The 20,888-nt window shown below is 37.2% G+C and overlaps 1 protein-coding gene across 1 annotated transcript in view; it reads right to left on the bottom strand.

The window, feature by feature from the left end:
* CNTN1 (contactin 1) overlaps window positions 1–20,888 on the bottom strand; it is a 252,855-nt gene that overhangs the window by 72,084 nt on the left and 159,883 nt on the right. The window contains exons 5-11 of the mRNA XM_086748148.1: window positions 11,762–11,891; window positions 9,427–9,599; window positions 4,949–5,044; window positions 3,779–3,985; window positions 2,401–2,497; window positions 2,065–2,246; window positions 769–893 (exon numbers count right to left, since the gene is read on the bottom strand). Coding sequence (XP_086604274.1) covers window positions 769–893; window positions 2,065–2,246; window positions 2,401–2,497; window positions 3,779–3,985; window positions 4,949–5,044; window positions 9,427–9,599; window positions 11,762–11,891 — 1,010 coding nt within the window. The remainder of the gene's footprint in view (window positions 1–768; window positions 894–2,064; window positions 2,247–2,400; window positions 2,498–3,778; window positions 3,986–4,948; window positions 5,045–9,426; window positions 9,600–11,761; window positions 11,892–20,888) is intronic.

Genomic DNA, 20,888 nt, shown 5'->3' with positions numbered 1-20,888 from the left:
TCCCACATTCTTCTTAAGATACACAGCCGAAACAACGCTGCCTCATTGTCTTTTTTTTGTTTCCTTGCCAAGATCAGTGTCACCACAGCTTAACAGATGCAGCTTTACATTACGCCCTCTTCTATTCTCTTTGTTCTTTAATGGCTCATCATACAGTATAAACAATGGATATTAGATATGTTGGATAGAAAATCGACTTTGTTTAAAAAAAAAATCCAATGCAATAAACTTAAATTATCAAATGGTACTCAAACTTCATATCACCTAAAATAATGGAATTTTGCAATATTCTGTGGCTAGAAAAAAATGTTAAAAAGTACATGATATAGAAACACCACTGATCACTTTAAAATCATTCTTTCTTCTCTTGTCTCTACTGACTCCATTTTTTTCTTACATTTTTAGATACACTCATGTTTAATGTAGTAAAAAGGATTATTTTTAGAGAGAAGCTGATAGACATCTTTTATCCAGGGAGAAGAATGTAGCATTTACTTATAAAGGCCCAGAGAAAAAGGATAGCCACCTCCTAAACATGTGGTAAAAACACAAATTCATAACTCAGACCTGAATACTAAGTAGCTTGAAGACATACATTTCAAAACTGAAAAGACAACTGAGATAAAATTTTTGAAAATGAAAGTAGAATCAGCAAATATTTGCATCATTGTAATTAATTTTCTTTTAACCTTCTAATAATGCATGCTTCAAAAATCATTTCCATCAGCTAAGCAATCAATCCTGCATTAATTATGGCAACATACTTACCGAGGCACCATTCTTCAACCACCTAATTGTTGGAATAGGCTTGCCTGTAGCTACACAAGGCCAATATAGGTCACTACCTATATCCTTCTCTGTGTCATTGATATGTTCTACCCACTCAGGAGAGGCTGAAGAATAAAAAATATGATGCCTTGTAAATACAGCAGGTATGTATTTAGTAAGCATTGCAATCTATTAATTCCACTGTTTTTTTCCATGATACTTCAGAGGCCACACAAAGTAATGATGATAACTCAGCAACACACCAGCACAAGAAAGAATGAAGTGAAGACATATTTGTCTTACCACATAGACTCCAAATAACTTCAAACAAGTTTTTATGAGAAGAAAATATGAAATTGAAATAAAGCTTCATGAATGCACAAAGATATAAGATGTTACTGCTTACACTGACCTGTGAAAATTATTCACTAATGTCATAAAAATGATAGTTAAATTACATGAAATTGTGCAAAATCATCTATGTACTGAAAGAGTCTCCAACAAAAATATTTTCTTGGTCCAGAGAAGGTATTTAAGAAATTAATACTGAAAATGTCCCAGCTTTTAGGAAGCAAACCAATCTATTTATTAGCTTTACCTACAACAACCAGTAATAACCTTCCCACACCAATTTTGAATTTAACCTACTGAGGTTTGAGCACTTAACTAAGGATCTTAACTCAGGAAATGTTCTGTACAGTCAATAAAAAGAGCCAGAAAGCTTCTGAAATGATCTTTTCATGTCACAGTTTCGTTCTGTAGGTTTCAGTCAAGGAGTCGGGTTACTTGGGATGATTCCACTATGAGCAGTAAGATACAGTTTTTTGGTTCCCTCATTTAACCAAACACATGAAAGGAAGGGACAGAGGCTGAAGGAATAAAGAATTTACTATTAGCTAATAGGAGAATTAAGACAGTTAGAAGACAAACAGAATGATGAAACAAGAAAGCATAACAAATCTAATGGTCTCTTTTTCTTTCTGGCTGTTTTTTCACTTCAAGTACTCTAAGTGTATTTTATTTCCATTATGCATATTTATATTGATACTAACAGACATTGCTGTCAAGGTGTATATACAGCTATCATAACCGAACAAATTGAGTAGCTGTTCAATTAATACACAGATGTTATGCCTGGCATTCAGGGCATGAGTTTTCATTTTGCTCTATTAACTTGAACAGCAGTGTGTTAGGATGATGCAATGAGTCAGCATTGACATCAAGTGTGAGAACAGAGACACTTCCAACTTAAGTAAAAGCAACATAGGTCATGAAGAATAAAATTGTTCTACCTACCTTGTACATAAATTCTTGCTTGATGTTTGTCTTTTCCTTTATAGTTTTCAGCTTCACACTCATAAAGTCCTTCATCTTCATACTGAATATTGAAGATCTTAAGAACTGCACCAGACATGCTTATCTCAGCAGTGGCTGGCATGGGTTCAAGGTATTTACTCCATCTGAGTTCAGGAACCGGACTTGAAAAGGTACAGTAAAGTACAAATCAGCATGTTCAAGAACTGGCTGTTAAACTGCAGACTACAAAAAAGTGTTTGATGATGAAACATATATTTTCATTCCCTGGAATACGAAAGCAAACAGTGGTCTACAATAACTTTAAAACACACTTACTTCCCAAGAGCAAAGCACTCCAGCGTCACATTTTGCCCCAGGAGAGCATACGTGTCCTTGAACTTCACCTTGATATCAGCTGGATATACTTTTGCACCTAACATGAAAAAAGAGATTCTCAGAAAAGGCATGGCAGAAATGAATACAGTTATAATGAATACAGCTATTAAAACTTACATAGTTCAAGCAAACTGTTATTAAAAACCCAGACAAAATTCTTTACAGTCACTAAATAGCCTAGCCATCCATGAAGTCTGATTTAGCACTGAAATTTTAATAGTAAGGCAGAATTGTTTCACTCGGCAACTAGTTATCTTTCCCTGGATGGTAATGCGTAACATTTTTAACAGCACAATGCTTTAACATAAACTAATTTACTTGCATTTAAAGTGTGATGATGTACTGTGCATGTGGGTAGACAAAAGCCTGAGTCTCTGTTTTCCACAGAGTCATTTACTGGATAGAATATTTTGAAATATTGTGGATTTAAGCTCAATATTATCTTTGTAAGCATATGAAGGAGCTAGAGTCAGCTTAATGAGGGCACAGGGATGCAAATGTAATCAAAGTTACCTACTGATGATCCCTGTAGGACTCCTCTTGCAGTTATTCTAGATGGAGATCTCAGTGTGCATATTGGCCATGGAAAATTTGGACAAAGATCACTGACTTGCAATTACCCAAATTCAATCACAGTTCTTCACTATAATACGGGAAATTTAACAGATAAAAGGGGCACTGAAATCCTGATGATCAGTTTATGAGACTCTAGTGACTGGCATTCTGAAGTGGGAAAAGGGAACTTGGTTACCATTTGGAAAACGTAGTTTTCATGAAGAAATGGTAGAGAATAATCTAGTGACATAAAGCAACATAGGTGTCTTAGGGCACTGGCCATGAGGCACAACGCCCTTAGGCCACCACTGGACAGGAAATTTCAACAGAGGAAAAAGATTTTCCATTTTCATGGGGGATTTCCTGGGAAAAAAAAAATAATTCCTGAAGCTTTTCATCAACTTTTACATAAAGTTTCTGCTTTACAGTTACACCCCTTAGAACTAATGCCAAGACCAGAAAAGATATTAAAGATTTTGGGATGAGTACAGGGGCTTATCACATAAAAGAGACGGGGACTCTGGGGGTCAGAATTCTGTTCTCAATGATATGAAAGGAAATTTGTTAATGAATCTGGGGAGATTTCCTTTATGGAGTTTTCATTGGGGATGGGAACGACTTGGACTCCTGTATGTGGAAAACTAAGTAGACATTATAACTTGCCATATAATTCTCCTCACAGAGTTGAAAGTAGTTATGAACAAGCAAAATTAAAATATAGTTAGAAAACTGCGTGTAAATAGTATTTCCAAGAAATACTTACGATCGGACTGTGGAATAAGTGGAATAAATTTACTGAATACACTCTTTGCTATTGAAGGGCTGGACACAAAACATGAATAATTGCCCTTATCTGATGCTTCTACATTTGCGATGTAGAGATTGCCATTCGTCTGTGACACAAATCGTCGTTTGTCCAAAGCAATGAATACCGGGAACTCATTTAGAAGCCAGCGATAACTGAGATCATCTAGAGGAAAATATTTTCTAGTCAACATCAAAAAAACAATACCAGCTACTTAAGCCACGGAATACTGTTCTACATATAAATTACTCTGATCTGATTTCTAGCTTACAGATCTTTTCTTTGGGAAAGGCAGCTATATGAGAGAGAATATACAAGTCTCAGCAGCAAGCTAATTATCTGTCTACAGTGAACACTGGAGTACTGCTGCCATGAGTGCAGATTCTGTGGACCCAGCAACCGTGTGTATGGCTCCCCTTGGGCACAGTCTTCCCACAGGAACCAGAGTGTTGAGGGAGGAGATGGGCAGCAGAGGACTTGCCCTGACCCAAGTGAGAAGTTGGGAAGCCCTTGCCAATATTGCAACTAGAAATTTTAACCAGGAATATGTCTCAGTACTTCAGTTCCTTGCAATATTTAGACACAGAGTTCGGAAACTAAAATGTTATCCCATTTTACAAGGTAAAAGAGATGCTAACAGTAAAATTCACCCCTCACGATGGAACTGCATATGCTCGAGCTTATCAGCATAACCTCTGCAGAACTCTTCAGTAACTAAAGCTGAGAGAAAGGCACTTCCAGAGTGTAAATCACTTCACCATGATCATTTCTGTAGTGGTGACTTCATTAGGTGTAATGAAGTTGTTCAAGGCCAGCAGAAAGTCTGGGATGACACAGTGACACATACTCAGGTATTTTGAATGGTAGGCCAAGCCTCCTCTCTGTTATCCAGATTAGTTTTAGTCACGTTATTTGTAACATCAAAAATTGTTTGCAAATACAACAATATCCTTTACATATGTTCAACTACAAGCTTATATTGAAAATGGAAACCTAACCTACACAGTGAATCTCAAACTGCATAAAAGTTACTGTTTAAAACTTACAGGAAACTTTTTTTTTCCTTTTTCTTTTAAAATGTTTTCTACTCTCAAGCAGCTGCAAATGAAGCACTTTAAACTGAATTACCTGGGTAGTGGTAAGGGGGCTCACACAGGAGGACTGCTCCAACACCTTCTCGCACTTTAACTTCATAACGTTCCTCAGGCGGAAAGGGATCCAGATCTAGGTTAGAAAAAGGAGAGGAGAAAACTGGTGAGATTTTCACTACAATGTATTTCTGGAAATCATTATTTTCAGCCATGTAAAGACTAATATAGAAATACAACAATATATGCAGATAGATACCTGTGGACCCATAATGCCAATTTTTCTCATTTTAACTTTGTAATTATCAATGAATTTTTTACAATATTTTAGTGATCATAACCGCAAATGCCAGAAAAAGTGGTGCAGATTGTATCCAGAAGAGTAGGCAGGTGAGCTACATTTGAAGAAGGAACCCCAGAAACATAAAGGAAAAGGATTTCAGATTATCTTTCAGTTGGCTTCTCCAAAATGCAAGATTAATTCTTTACTGTAACCTAAAGTCGCTTCTCTAAAATGATCTGGCTGCCCTCCTTGAGAACTTCAGCAGCCATAGACTGCTAAGCAGTTAGCTCAGACACATCTTCTGTGCCAGAGGTTTGGGACAGAAGTGACTCATATCCTAGGAGAAACCTTAGCTGACCCTCTTTAAAGTAACTTCCATGCAGCAGAGTAAAGGGACTGTTGTAAAAGGATGAGGCCCTTCATGGAGCTACGTATCATCCCACAGACTGTAGGAGAACAATAATGGTATCTGCAGTGCTAAGACAAGAGTTGCACGAGTAACGTTCAACTAGGTCAATAATTGCACTTTGCTGTTTCTTTTCACTCTCATTTGGTGATCCAGTCTGAAATTAAACCAGAGGCAAGGAATGCCTCTTGTCAAGCTCTGCCATGTCACCAAGCACAGTGAGACTGTAGACATCCTGAGTGGAGTCCTGCTCTAAATGCTACTGTGGTGTAAACAGTGCATCAGTAATACCCAAGTGCACAGCCTCTGAATACAATATTCTACCACAGAAACCACCTAAGCTAACTTCATCTGGATTACTTCAGCTCCCTTCAATGGCAGGCAGCTATCCAATTCTACTAAATTCCCAAGGTTGGCTCTGAGATCTAATTAAAACTTAAGTTCAAGAGCAACCAGCCAGAAAAGATAAAGAAAATACCAGGACAGAGCTACATACAAAAAGAGATTAAGTAGAATATTATTAAACAGATACTATTAACCATTGTAAATTGGCATGTATAGTTAGATCCAGTAGGCGCTTTGCATTATCTAAAAATAATTAATTCCTTTACTTTGCAATAACTGCTACATTTACTAGATACGCTGCAAGTAAAGGATTCCTCCAAGGCCAGTCACAAATATAAGACCTGAATGACTCCAAGAATCTAGGAAGAAAATGTCATTACGCTTTGTAAAATGCATGAAAAAAACTCTTGGAGATTTATGTGAGTGTCCAGAGAAAGACATCTCTCCCAACTTCTGAAATATTAATGTTTATTCTGCTCAAACAGACCAGAAGATAATATAGATCTTTCCAGCGACCGACTGGATCTTGATTGGATCAATGCCTAAATGGCAGACATTGTAATGGGCAATTTTAAGGACTTCTGATTATTATTTTACATAATTTTACCCTGTGCCTTAGTGCAATTAATGTATTCAGTTCTCCACAACTAGCTCCCAAATAATTTGGAACATTATTCTCTGATAAAAAAGAAATCAAGTATACCAGCCTGACTTAGTAAGAATTAGCTATATGGCCAGACAGGTTTTGTAATCGAAGCCAAGGAAGCTCTTCACACAGATTGGAGTATCTCTATTCATACGATATCTGCAGTAGTTTGAACATATTCCCATTTCATTTGTCAGCATGGACCTAACTACATAACTACTTTCTATCTTCAAAATATTGACTGATCTCTGCTGAAAACATCTGTTTAGCTTGTTTCAGACTTTGTGATCATTGTTTAAACTTGCTACTACTATAATTTCTGCCTTCACTGGAACCAATTAGTCTTTTAAATCTGTTACAGAAATTTAAAAAAAAATTACAATCATTAGAATAAATTTGGTTTTAATTTGATACTGTTTTGCATATGGGCAGTGCAGGGTTTGGTGAAAAGAAAATCTATCATTGCTTTTAAGTTATTTTAGCTATTTCCAGTTGACATTTTAACTTTAGACATTTTGTTTACAATGTTCTCAAATAAGCTTTTGAAACTCTAGGACAGTCACCACAAACTTAAAGACATGGGATAGGAGAGGAAATTTGTATATGTAGAACATTATGTTAGTACTGAAACAGAATGGTCTATGTCAAGTGTAGGGAAGTCATAGAGTTACTGAGATGTAATCGTATACCTTCTTCCCGCTTATGAAATCCTCTGTACGCTAATGGGTCTTGACGTCCTCTTTGCATAAGCACTACTTGGTTATTACTCAATAATTACAATAAGCATGATTCCATGAACTCTTAATTGGAATACATTCATTTAGAATGAATTAGCATTATCACTGCACTTCTGTAAATGTGCAGCTAGTATTTAGCGAATATGGAAATTTCCTTGTCATTCTTGCAGCCTCTCTGCTACGGAATTGCTGTGTTTTACTATTCTTACACTGTTTCCCATCACATAGAACAATCTATCAGCTTCTGATTTTGCTCAACACACACAAAAAAAGCCACTAAATGTTCCTGCAGGATAAAATTCCTTCTCTCAGGAGTATGTGTGCAACAGCTAAAATAGATTTTAATAGGTTTTAAAGCACTGGATCTAAAAAGATCTAATTCTACTACAGACAGTGCTCTCAGATGGTTTAATTGGCGTGAAGTTGATGAGAGAACGTAGCTTTTGTTCCATAATTTCAGCAAATTTGAAAGTAAGACAAAAATAAAAGGTCTCACTGATGTATAGCTGGTGAAGATTTTTTTGAACTCTTCTAAATGGTTGTTGACATTTTTCAATCAGTTTATTTTCAATCAGTTATTTATATCAAGCAAAAGTTCAGACATTTTCTATATTAATTTTAGCAATTCAATATTCAGTTTTTTAGAAACAGTGATTGTGGAAGGAAATGTTTTTTTTCTAGGTGATCATAAAAAGGAGAGGGGAGCAAACACGACTGTACAAAGAATGATAGTACAGTTTTTTTAACAAGTATTTATCAGTTTCCAGCTATCTTTCACTTCTATTCCTTACCTCTTTATCCTACTTTCATTTAATTAGTTAAATATTACATATTAGAATTCTCTTCAGTGTAATTGTCCAGTACACTAACTATCAATGTTCAGCTCATGCAATCTATGAGCTGGTAGGCAGAAAACATGCTTCAGACTGTTTTCATTCTACTTTCATAATCTATTATGTGTAGTGCTTTACTTTTAAGTAGCTGCAGCTATCGTCATAGCTTTTATCCTACTGGTTGTTCAGGACTGGCACCACTGATGCTTGCTTTAGGTATAAATAGATATCCTGTAAACTGAATGTTGATGTCATCTGTATTAGAAGGAAATAATATGGCCTTCTATTCATTCTAGAAAATACTCTGGGTAAAATACAGACTCAGACTAGATCAACTTTCACGCAATCCTTCAGCTCTTTCAGCCTTTTAAGATTTCTTGAGATATGTGGTCCCACAGTATTAAAATCAGGAGCAGAAAACATCTGATCTTACATCTTCATCTCTGATCTTATACAGTAAGGAGTGAATTTTGCTCACAGAGGCTTCTGAAAGACAAGAGGGGCACTAAGTACTTAATGTCATGATTAAAGGGCACACAGGACTTTGTGAATGATAATCAGCTAAGAATGGATTCCTTTTTTTGTGGATTCCTTTTCTGGGGGATTCCTTTTTTGTCCTCTGATGTATGCATCATAACACAAAATAAAATGAAAATCCCAAACTGCATCTTCACTCAGTAAAATTCTACGTTAATCTTCACGTAGTACACCAGTTTTTTACAATGCCAATATCTGTCCACAGTGCAGGTCTGTGCATATACATGCATTCATAAGAGTAGTTCATGAATGTCTAAAGCTGACAGAAATGTCCCCCAGCAGGGTCTTTATTGTAGCGTAGGAGTCAGGGAGCACGCTTTACTAGCCAGTGCCCTGCCTTTCTCCTGCAGGCATCCCAGTTGTATTTGCACAGCAGCAGTGCCTCATCTTCATACGCCCCCAGTAGCATCTTTCTTCTGTGCCTACTTCCCCTCAGGTGCTATGATGATTTTAAAAGAGTCTAGACATTATTATCTCAAGATCTGGCTCCATGAGTCTCTTCAATTAATAATTTAACAATAGCTCACTGCGAAGGTTGTCATGTTAGCTGAATGCTAAAGAATATAAAAACTTATTTTGTGTTGATCTCTGCAGACTAAGGCACTTAAGATACTGTTTTTACAGAGTAATAGAGCTATAGCACATGTTAGCAGAAGACACTGCAGTGTAAAACTCTGGGCATTTCAAGCTAACTGTAATGTTTCTATGTTTTGACATAAATATCAGCTTACATCCAAAACTCAGAGTGGCTTCACTGCTTCTGACAGTTCCAAAGATATTCGACACTACACAGACATATTTTCCAGCATCCCTTGATTTCTCTGGATTATTGATAACAAGTCTGCCTCCCACCATACTGTAGCGATCCTTTGTTAAATCAATATCCCAGTTGTTGAGTTTCCACCTATTAAAAAAGAAAAGCCAGACGTAAGATTTGGCCCACAAAAACAAACTTAGTAAGAAATATGATTTGAAAAATAACTCAAACGTTGCAATAAACTGTACACAGGCAGTTATTAATATACTTCTATATATGTTTAAAGTTTTTCTTCGGCAAGAGCCACAGATTAGGTGAACTTCATAGGTCTTTTAAATATAACAGCCTCAGTCTGCTTCAACCTTGTGAAGATGTGACGTAGGTTAAAAACTGATTGCTGGCCATATAGCACAGGATACTTGAGCCAGCTGTGAGTGAACTAGCTAGTGATCAAGCACTGGGGTTATAAACATATCCTCAAATAACTATCTAAGGTCAAATTTGCTAAGAAAATACTCCCCCTGCACCTTTAAATATGGACTAGTTAAATTTTAAAAAAACTTTTTGAAAACTTGCTGTAGGAGATGAAAATCTTTCATACAGCTTAATGTGCCAGTGAAGTCTGCAAAAACAGTAGCTTGATTTAAGACCTACTTACTAGATTTTAAAAATTGCTGGACACTCCCACCTTAATTGCTGTAAAACCTCGCAGGCAGTTCACTGAGTTGTTGTAACTTTCACTTCAGGGACAATGAGAGGAACTCGGTGGACAAGGTCTGGCCCTTACTGACTTCTACTGCTTTCAACAAAGTTACAACACAAGGAGTGGGAACCAGTACTTATGACTTCCATCTATATTTGTACCTACTACTGTGTCCACAAGGGGGAGCGCATAACCTTATTTGAAAAAACTTGCACATTCCCTGAGCACAAATGGGAAAAATGCATCTTAAATACATTTAATGATTATAAAATTCTTGCAGTGTAAATATTTTTTTGTCACAAGGTAAAGATAAGCACTCGTGTTTTAAAATTAGAGTGCATACCCTATGTGTTCCTTCCTTAATGAACCATTGTACTGAAATATACAGAATACTCATTTGGAAGCTGAAATTGCAATTGTCATAGAAAGAAACTATAGAAGTGGTAGTAACAAAAATTAAATTAAAATTTAAAATAAATAATGAAATAGTAGGATTTTCAAAATGCAGTAAATAGCATTTAGCTTTTATTGGATTTTAGAGGTATCACTTCAGTCTTGTGAAATATACTACCTGTCTGAAGAACTCTGGAGGTGTGAGGCAAATCTTCCAGAGTGACTTTACTAGTTCAGATTTTGCAAAGCCCATGACAGATGAAAAGGAACGCTAACATTTATGTAGAGCCTGTAATCACTCTATAGATGGTATGATTACTTAGTCTGGCAGGCAGGGTAAAGGAGTCTCTGTACAGACTGAAAGCAATGGCTAAGTATATCACAAGAGTACCGTATCTAAGTGTATCTGATCTCTCCACACTTCCAGTCCTTTCCAAGCATGGGGAGTGCAGCAACAAAATGCCATGCAGAAAAAGATATTAGAGTCACGGATCATATTCAAAAGAGTTATTCTAGTTTCCCCCCAAATCCTTCAATCACAGGTAGTTCTGCATACGTAGACAACCTGTAAGCATGTTTTAAAAAGGCAATGAAGACTAGTTAAGCTGTTTTGATGGAAGAATACCATAGTTGACCACAATATTGTAACAGATTTAAAAGAATGGCTAGCAGATTCAACTGCTTTTTCTGTCTTAGAAGCCAGAGCTTAGGAACACACGTGAGTATCAGGGGAAGATCACAGCATAATTTAATGAAATGGATTGCTTTTGCTGGCAAGAAATTGCATCTGTCCCTTAGTATGATCACAGTAGTTTTCTACTATGTACACTTCTGCTATATACATGGTACGTAAATTCTGTTATATACATTCTGTTCTGTACGTTTCTCTGTATGCTTAGCCTAAGCTAGAAAGACAGTATCTTCATTATTTTTTAAAGGTCAGTTTCTTCATTTTGTTTTGTATCTGGATCAGTATGCCTTTCAAAAGCTGAAAACATCTAACGCAAGAGGAATGTACTACTTTCAACACTCTAGATGTTTTGGCAAATTGAATCAAGCTTAATTTTTACTCAAAAATTTCAAATCTTCCCATTTTTTCCTGCCTTGAACACTTTGTATCAACATGTTAAGAAAGTCAATCATTTAATACCACATCCTGAAACACTCACTGAGTAAAATACATAAGAACTGAAAACCAAAACAAGACAGTTACCTGTAGGTAGGAAAAGGAATCGCTCGAGCCCTGCAGTTCATTGAAACTTGTCCATCTGAAGATTCTTCTGGGTAGATAGTATCCATAGGTTGCTCCTCAAAAACGGGTCCATAACCTTTGTTTCCTTCCTCTAAAAAACAGATTCATTTCAAATGAATAATTTTTTAATTAGTTGGCAAACTGAAGATGAATTTACATCACACCTTCTGCACTCAAAATGGAAAGGCTAAATAGTGAGCCCTGCAAAATCAAATTCTATATGCATCAACAAAACTAGAGCAGTACAGAGAATAGAAGTGCTGACCTTCCTTCACTGACTCCTGCTTCATTCCTGCCCTTGGAGAACAAAAGCAATTTAAACTACGTTCCTGTAAAACTACCTTCTCTGCTGACATCATCAATTATTTGATGAATATAATAATGAATTGACTATATGCCCTTTAGGAATGCAAATGAGACCAACTTATTTCACAGAAGCCAACAAATTCTCATCAAACAGGTCCAGATGCAAAATAACTATCCAAACATGAAGTGTTTCTTATCCTGTAACCTAACCAGCTCCAAGTGTTTTACACACTTGGAAAGAATCTTTATTGCATCAGACAAACTAAAACTGATGCTGGAGATCACAGCTGAGAATTACACTGTTTCCAGCACATATTTCTGTCCTTCCTTTCACGCTTAGGTATATGTATACGTTAATAAATAATAAATATGTTAAAAATAATTCAACTTTGTAAAGTCAGGCCCTTAAAGGTGAATAAATGTCAATCAGGTTTGACAACAAGCTGTATTTTTAATCTTTATCCTCCATTTGCTGATGCTGTTGTAAACGTTACAGGCTCTGCCCACCCCTGCTGCTTTCCCTTCTCCTTATCTCCTCAAAGTGTACAAGATTGCTCTTTGGGGTCTGTAAAAGCAAGACTAGGAGCAAAGGTGGAAAACTATGGGAAATTTCTGCTTAGCAAATCCAGGCTGCAACTGCTTTCTTTGCGAAAACAGCAAATGTGCTTTCTAGGTACAGAACGGCACCGTGAGAAGATGGCGCATGCTCCGTATAGATAAAATTTTCAGACAACACAGCCCACCACAGGTCTCTACTGAGGCTGAACTAACACTGTGGACAGTTTTAAGCAAACTCATGGGAAAAGCAAAGTTGTACATGATTGCTACAAGGTTCACTTTCCATTGAAGTTCAGAGCCTTGCTCCAAATCCTAGAGATGCCAGAGATCTGGAAAATGACTACAGGAAATTTCTAATACAAACACGGTTTTCCTAATATGATCTTTAGAGATGTATGAATCTTTTTAGCTTAAAATTTCCAAAAGCAATGGTTAAGGATGGAAAAAATCCTAACAATCTGCAATAGTACCTGTGCTGCCTATAAAAATTTGCTATGTCTTGTAATACTATATTTTAAAAATCTCCACAGAACAAGAGATATACTGGCAATGTAGCAGATAAATGTCCTTAAATCAAATTATGATTTTGTACTCATCCCTTTATAATTCTTGCCTTTAGTTATAAAACATTTTCGACTAAATTAGGCAGGTTTTATAAAACTGAAAAGATAAGAAAGAATATATCTATATAACTAAAGAATGTAAATCATGTCAGTGTTAAAATATCATATATACATAAAACACTCCTTCCGGAGGTATCTTTTTTGTTGTTCCATATTCATAGATAGACATTGGATTACAGCACTAGCAGAAAACTGGTTATAGATAAAAAGTAAGTTTCCATTCCAGTTCAAGTTTGGGGAAAAAAAAAATCACTGTTTCCTTTGGGGATAGGAGCAAGTCCAGAAGGCACTGTACACTGCAACATATATGGTCAGGCAACTTCATTTTTCAAAATTAATTCATGTAATGAGAAGAGAAGCCTTTCAAAGAAGCAAAGAAGAGCAGCTAGAAAGAAAAGCAGAGCTTCTGAAAAATGGTCTGCTTTCTTTGACATTTTAAAGCAACACTATGTAAAAATCTACATATTGCTAGATCAAAAGAAGAAGTAATTTCAGACTGAAAAGGAAAGAAATATGTATATGGTCAGATCCTGATGGCACTTTCTGTACAATTCTTAAATACAAATAAAGAAAAACAATGGCCTCTAGCTGCAGATAGCCATATCATATGCAGCTGACTCTTTCCACCTGAAGACTCAAATGATGCTGCAGACCACTTAGGCACTTCATGGCATGCATTTTTAATGCTACTAGCACTGTTAATTATAGTGAGTGAATGTCTGCTTCTCACACCTATCAAATATGCTTTCTAATGGTACTTCTGCTGCAATGTATCATGAATCTGGTTTCAGATGTCTGTCTGAGCAGAAAAAGATGCGCAGACTTGCATGTCGTGTGGCAACGAATAAACCTTTCATTCTCAGTCGTAAGCTGACTGTGGACCAGTGATAAGTAACAGCATGGGAAATAGGAGGGAAGAGAAAGAGCTTGTGAAAAGATCAGCAAGAAATGTTCACACTTTAAGTGAAGTACCGTGCCTGTGTGACTAAGTTCAGAGAGTGAGAAAGGGCAGACTAAGAGTACAAAGAAAAAGATCAGTTGACTGAAGTTGTACCTACAAGAAAAAGGGAAGAAGGAAAACCAGGGAAAAGAAGAAGGAAATGTATGTGTTAGATAAACTGTGGATGAGAAGAAAAGTGTATTTAATCTGTTCTGGTCCTGCTTTGGACATGAGGACCTCGTGACCTCTAACAACCTTACTGTCTTATTTTCTGGGTACATTTCTTGTGATTTATATTTTTAATCAAAGTAAAACCTATCATCTAATTCTGATTATTTGAAACATTCATCAGTGAATTCTGCAAATGAGATTCAGACTTTTCAATAGTGCTGAAATGTATTAGGAAGTCTGTGCAAAGGTCAAGAAAAACTCTACACAGCTGATGAGACCATGGGTCCTGTAGAAGAATCGATGCTGCTGGAAGGTGGCCCTGTCATCCCTTCTCCAAGTGATACTCTCCAGCTGGGCAGTGTCTTTCTCCCTCTAGGTGTTTCTGCAACACCTCTCATGCTTGTCTGACTTCTTAAGTAGCTGCTAAAGCTAAAGACAGTGGAAATCTATTCACTTCCAGCTTTCTGGGTTAGACTTCTGCCAGTTTAGTGAGGTGAATTTGTTCACTGTTGAAGATCTGTGCTGGTACAAAGGATGGAATAGGAGCAGGGGCACAGGCTTCCACATTTTAAGTTGTCTTACTAACTGAACGATCTGAAAGAACTACTGCCTAAGTAAGACACATATATCTGAAAAAGTTACCACTACTTGCAGATGAGCTACTAAATTATATTTGTACACCTTTATGTCCCTTCACAAGCCTGTGAGAGACCATAATATAAAATATCCAACACATTCAGAGAAAAGATACTAAAAGGATGTCTGAAAATAACAATCAGAAACCACCTGAGGCAGTAATTTTCAAGTCATCCCAAGAAATGTCATCAGAAGAGGGCAAAGAAATGCACAATAAAAAGGCTTATTCAGTGCATCTTAACTCTGTATATATTTAATTCAGGAAATGTCAAAGTTTCTCATTTAAAAAATGAACTAGTTTTCAAATAACTTGATTTTGCATGGTAAACACTACTGTAAGAACGTAGAGACAAAGAGGTTTTCCAGCCTACATACACTCCTATTGTATTACTTAGGTTATAAAAAGAAAAATTAAAAACACATGAGTAGCTGATCATCCTTGTATCAGTTCTGCATGGATATCTCTTCACTTCACATCTTTCCACGTCCTAACCACCTGCCCACTCAAACGTTCTTGCAGCCTCTATGCACCTTACTCCTGATTCTCCCTCTCATTGCCATTTCCAATTTGATAAGGAAATTATACTTATCTATAAAGGTCATGCAAAACTTTTCAATACAGCTCACCATATTGGTCCACTTCTTGTGTCTTACTTCCATAAGCCTTATCACTGTCTGTTGTTGTTGAGAGCATATTTCATTAGTTCAGTATTTATTTTCATAATGCAATTCTATATAAATGTGTTAATTCTATGTAACTACATTGACACTAATTTTCACATGTCAGGAAAATTTGGCATAAATTTAACAACACAGAAGACAAATTCTGACTTGATTTTTGAAAGATTAATGACTTCAGCAAAGCTGCACTGGATTTAAGTCACTGTAACAGTGGTAGGAACAACAGAAGGGACTGATTTATCAGAGCCAAATGCAGTTATTGTACATTAAAAATACTCTAAATTAACCAAGTAACTTTCCAGCTTAGCTTACAGGTCTTCCTTCAAAAACACATTTAGGGAAACACCATTCATGACACTAGAGGGTTTCTTTAACTGTCTTTTGTATGTGCTTGCTGCAAATAGGAAAAAGGTTGAGTATGGATTAAGAGAGTATGGTCACTTGGTCAGTTCGGGATTTCAGCACCAGGAGCCTGAGATGTGGAGAAGATACACGGTAAGATCATCCCAGGGATAAAGCCTGCCATACTGTGAAAAAGGGAGAATGCAGGTGTCAGGCTATTTTGTGGGAATGGCAAAGCAATCTTGGGATGCTTGGACCTTACCATGATGAAAAGAAACAGGTATATCTAGGGAGAGGAGATGGCATAACTAGAAAACTGCTTGGGATACAACTGGAAAAGGAATCAGAGGAACTGAAACAGAGAAAAAGGAAACTTCATGTGGTATGAATGAGGTGCCAGAAAAATACCATCCAGTGTAGACATCACAACACATCTCTTTTGGCAGATATGTGGACAGGGTTACGGGAAAAGTGAAGGAAATTCTCACCACCTAGGAAAGGGTGAGCAGGGCTCACCTCCACACAAAGACACACACGCAGAGCTCAGCTGCTTCTCTCTTCCCACTTTCTTTCCCATCCAGTCTTGTTAAACAATATTTGAAAAACCCTACTCTGAACAAATACTCTGTGGTTTAACATCTGAATGATTGTATTAGTTGTTCAGAAAATCAGCTGCTTTTTCTTGGTTTGACATTACCCCCATTGAGACAACCGGCTTTTGTCAAATTTCAAATTATCTAGACTTTTCATGTCTGGGTCTCAGCCTATCCGAGACTTGATGAAAGACGTACATACTTCTAATATTCAGGGCAACATGTCATACAGTTTTTCACTTTTTATTTTCATGAATACATGAATTTTAATCCTTTAAAATACAGGAAATTACCTGCCTTTTTTAAATCATAAAATCACTAAAATGGGTGACTGATTACCTGGTATTTTTTCCTGTCTGCTCTTGGTAGAGCCTACCAGATCTATCATATTGAATAACCTCAAAAGGTGTATTTTTAATTGATTCTAAAAATGCTCCAATAAGGGTTACTCCTCTATTCTGCTCTGGTGAGACCCCACCTGGAGTACTGTGTCCAGTTCTGGAGTTCCCAGCATAAGAAGGACACGGATCTGTTGGAGCAAGTCCAGAGAAGGCCATAAAGATGATAAGAGGGCTGGAGCACCTCTCCTATGAGGACAGGCTGAGAGAGTTGGGGCTGTTCAGCCTGGAAAGGAGAACGCTCCGGGAGACCTTATAGCAGTCTTCCAGTACCTAAAGGGGGGCCTACAGGAAAGATGGGGAGAGACTCTTCAGTAGGGCCTGTTGTGACAGGACTAGGGGTCAGAGTTTTAAAATAGAGGGGGGTAGATTTAGGTTAGATATTAGGAAACATTTTTTTACACTGAGGGTTGTAGAACACTGGAACAGGTTGCCCAGAGAGTTGGTGGATGCCCCCTTCCTGGAAACATTCAAGGCCAGGTTGGACGGGGCTCTGGGCAACCTGATCTAGTGGGGGATGTCCCTGCTCCTTGCAGGGGGGTTGGACTAGATGACCTTTGAAGGTCCCTTCCAACTCACATGATTTATGACTCTAAAACTTCATAATTTATTTAAGAAAATCTTCCAATGTCTAACAATGCTTACAATTAGAAGATTTTTCTTTTTAACACCTACATTTTAACATCGAAAGATCTTCAACTTTTATACCTTCTTGTTGAACTTCCTAATTTTACTAAAAGTTCTCATATTATAGCTGAGTTTCACCTTGTGGTAGTTCACCTGCCTCTTGGGTCTTTCCTCTTGTTAGTAAGAAATAACAAAGAAGAATTGCACAAAGATTATTTGCACACAGCCAATCATCTTGCTCTTCATGTGCAATGGAAGTCTTTAAACACAGATGTAATATCTACATAGTATTAAGCAACTACGCCAACCTGTAACTACCACAGACAATATAAAATTTTGAACTCAAAACATTTCAGTGGCTTAGAGTGCTGAGCAAACAATTCCTCTGTTGAGAAAGAGCAAGGTTAGTTTGCCTGTTTCAACACCAGTCATCCAAATCACTTTCAGACATACCAATTTATTTTATTATCAGCTAATTCAGTCCTTACATGCATCTAATTTATTTTGAAAATCGATTTTACTCATAAATTAAGGATAATGTCATGAGTAAAGCTGCTTGTAGTTATGGGAACTGCTGTGTATGTGAGCATAACCAGAAAGGGAAGTTAAAAATACGTAGTTTATTAAAGGCTTTGTGATTTTTTTCGTTCTCAGGAGAAAACAGTAGTTTTCTTGTGCTCATTTTTTTTTTCTAAAATGGAAAATTCACTAAAACATAATTGTTTACTTTTGTCTTACTCATTCTCAGCTGCATATTGCAGATATTCAAGATGTTTTTAGGGGTTGTTTTAAAGTACGTGGGACAAATAACGAAACATAAAATTCTTTAAAAGGCTTTTCTTATAGACAACCTGGACTTGCAGTGCTCCAGTATCTCAAATCTTAATGAGATGACACAGAGGAGACAAAATTCAATAAACAAAGTGATAGCAAGAATAGTAATCCCTTCTTTCTTCTGTCATTCTACTGAGTCTACTCTCTTGTGTGCTGTAAATTCAAAGTGAGACCCTTGACATTCAGAGTGGGATTTATTTCACGTAATTGTAAAAGTTAGGGATTTTTTCCACACTTGTCATATGGGCTTTCTTTAGAGGGGTCAGACAGCCATTTCCAGCAGGAAATTTCAATATCCTATTCTCTCTTAATAACCTACAGAGAAAGCTGATACCTTTATCACATACTTAACCCTTAGATCATAGAATCATAGAATGTTTAGGGTTGGAAGGGACCTTCGAAGGTCATCTAGTCCAACCCCTCTGCAAGAAATAGGGACATCCCCGACTAGATCAGGTTGCCCAGAGCCCCCTCCAACCTGGCCTTGAATGTTTCCAGGGATGGGACATCCACCAACTCTCTGGGCAACCTGTTCCAGTGTTCTACAACCCTCAGTGTAAAAAAATGTTTCCTAATATCTCATCTAAATCTACCCGCCTCTATTTTAAAACTCTTACCCCTAGTCCTGTCACAACAGGCCCTACTGAACAGCCTCTCCCCATCTTTCTTGTAGGCCCCCTTTAGGTACTGGAAGGCTGCTATAAGGTCTCCCAAGAGCCTTCTTTTCCGCAGGCTGAACAGCCCCAACTCCCTCAGCCTGTCCTCATAGGAGAGGTGTTCCAGCCCTCTGATCATCTTCGTGGCCCTCCTCTGGACCCTCTCCAACTGGTCCATGTCCTTCTAATGTTGGGTGCTCCAGAACTGGACACAGTACTCCAGGTGAGTTAAAATAAGATGGTTAAATAATGATAAGATGGTTAAAATAAAGCATCATGAATCTCCCCATAAGAGAATCTGGATTTCCTAGACTGTAGCTGACCTGGTGTCATTCAGCTGAGCCCACTGGCCAAAGCCTACTCCTGGCACTAAACTCCAAGTCTTCTCCTGGAGCTGAACCTTCTGACGTAGTTGTAGGCCCATCACTAGGAACAACAGGAACGCTAATGGCAATTTATCTCCTATTTATTCAAGTGTTAAGATTCAGGAGGGAGGGTACGATGATGGCACAGCCCACTTCCACAACTGATGAGGGACCTAGGATTATACACTTGGTTTTACTTGTTTTGCAGCAGCATCTAGAAACCTCTGTGGAACGTTGGGGAGCACATGGTCAGGCAGTACTAAGAAAACGGTCCTTGCCCTAAAGAAATTAATATTCTGTTCCAGTGTAGCACCAGAACTAAACTGCACTTTCTGCTTCTTACTTGTTCTCCATGGCTCAGACATCCAAAGAACACGGAGAAGGTCAAGTAGGAAGAGATACTGTTGTCCTTACACCTTCACATATCCAAAGATAACAGTGTACCTGTCCCTTAACCAAAATTAAACATCTTCCAGTGGATGTCATTCTGCATTCTTTACAAAATGTACCTTTCATGTTGGCTTATAAGGCAGTTATAATCTATATTTCATGCAGGAGCTGTGGAATATTCTTTACTTAGGAGCAAAAACAATCTTTTCACTTCTTCCTTACTTACAAAGTTATTAATGTTTTATCAATTTTTAAAAAAGTTATATATTTCTAGTGATTAAGCAGAAATGATGGATATATAGATATGTGGCAACTCAATGGGAAAGTAGATTTAATGGGAAGGCAAATGTAAGATCAAATCACTTCACTCAAATGATTCACATACTGTGAATCTTGTGCAAGAGATTTTTAATGGATGTCTATTTGTATATTTGCCTTATTTGTTCTAAAGTGTCCTTAATTTCACTAAATCATAAATTAAAACACAAAAAAATAGAGAAGTAATTGAACCTTAATAAGGGAAACAGTTGATTAAACAAAATGGAGCAAACGTTTCCTTAACCACTACATAGGGCACTCAGGCTTCTGGAAGGGCTCCCAGATCCAGCATCATTTAAAAGGTGCTTTATTCAGGAGGAACAACTTGCATGTGTCAAACAGAAAAATATTAATGTGTAAGGTACCATATGCAAAAGCAACTAACAGAGGAAATTATGACAGATATTACTGAAGTATCACAAAGGGCTGGCAGTAAACATGTAGGGCTATATATGTCTACAAATCCATATGTTCAGAAACTAGAGTGGATATATCCTAAGGCTCTAATCCTGCAAACACTTCTGTACATATATTCAATTCCATAGTATAAAAACCCAAGCTTCAAGACCAGAAGACCAAACCTGCATATATAAGATGGCAGTGCTGAAAAATAAAGGGAGAAAGATTTGAAAATCTTCAAGATCTACAGA

The sequence above is a fragment of the Chlamydotis macqueenii genome, chromosome 1, assembly GCF_036417535.1.
Source record: "Chlamydotis macqueenii isolate bChlMac1 chromosome 1, bChlMac1.mat, whole genome shotgun sequence".
NCBI classification, from domain to species: domain Eukaryota; kingdom Metazoa; phylum Chordata; class Aves; order Otidiformes; family Otididae; genus Chlamydotis; species Chlamydotis macqueenii.
This window is presented reverse-complemented; position numbering and strand designations above follow the sequence as displayed.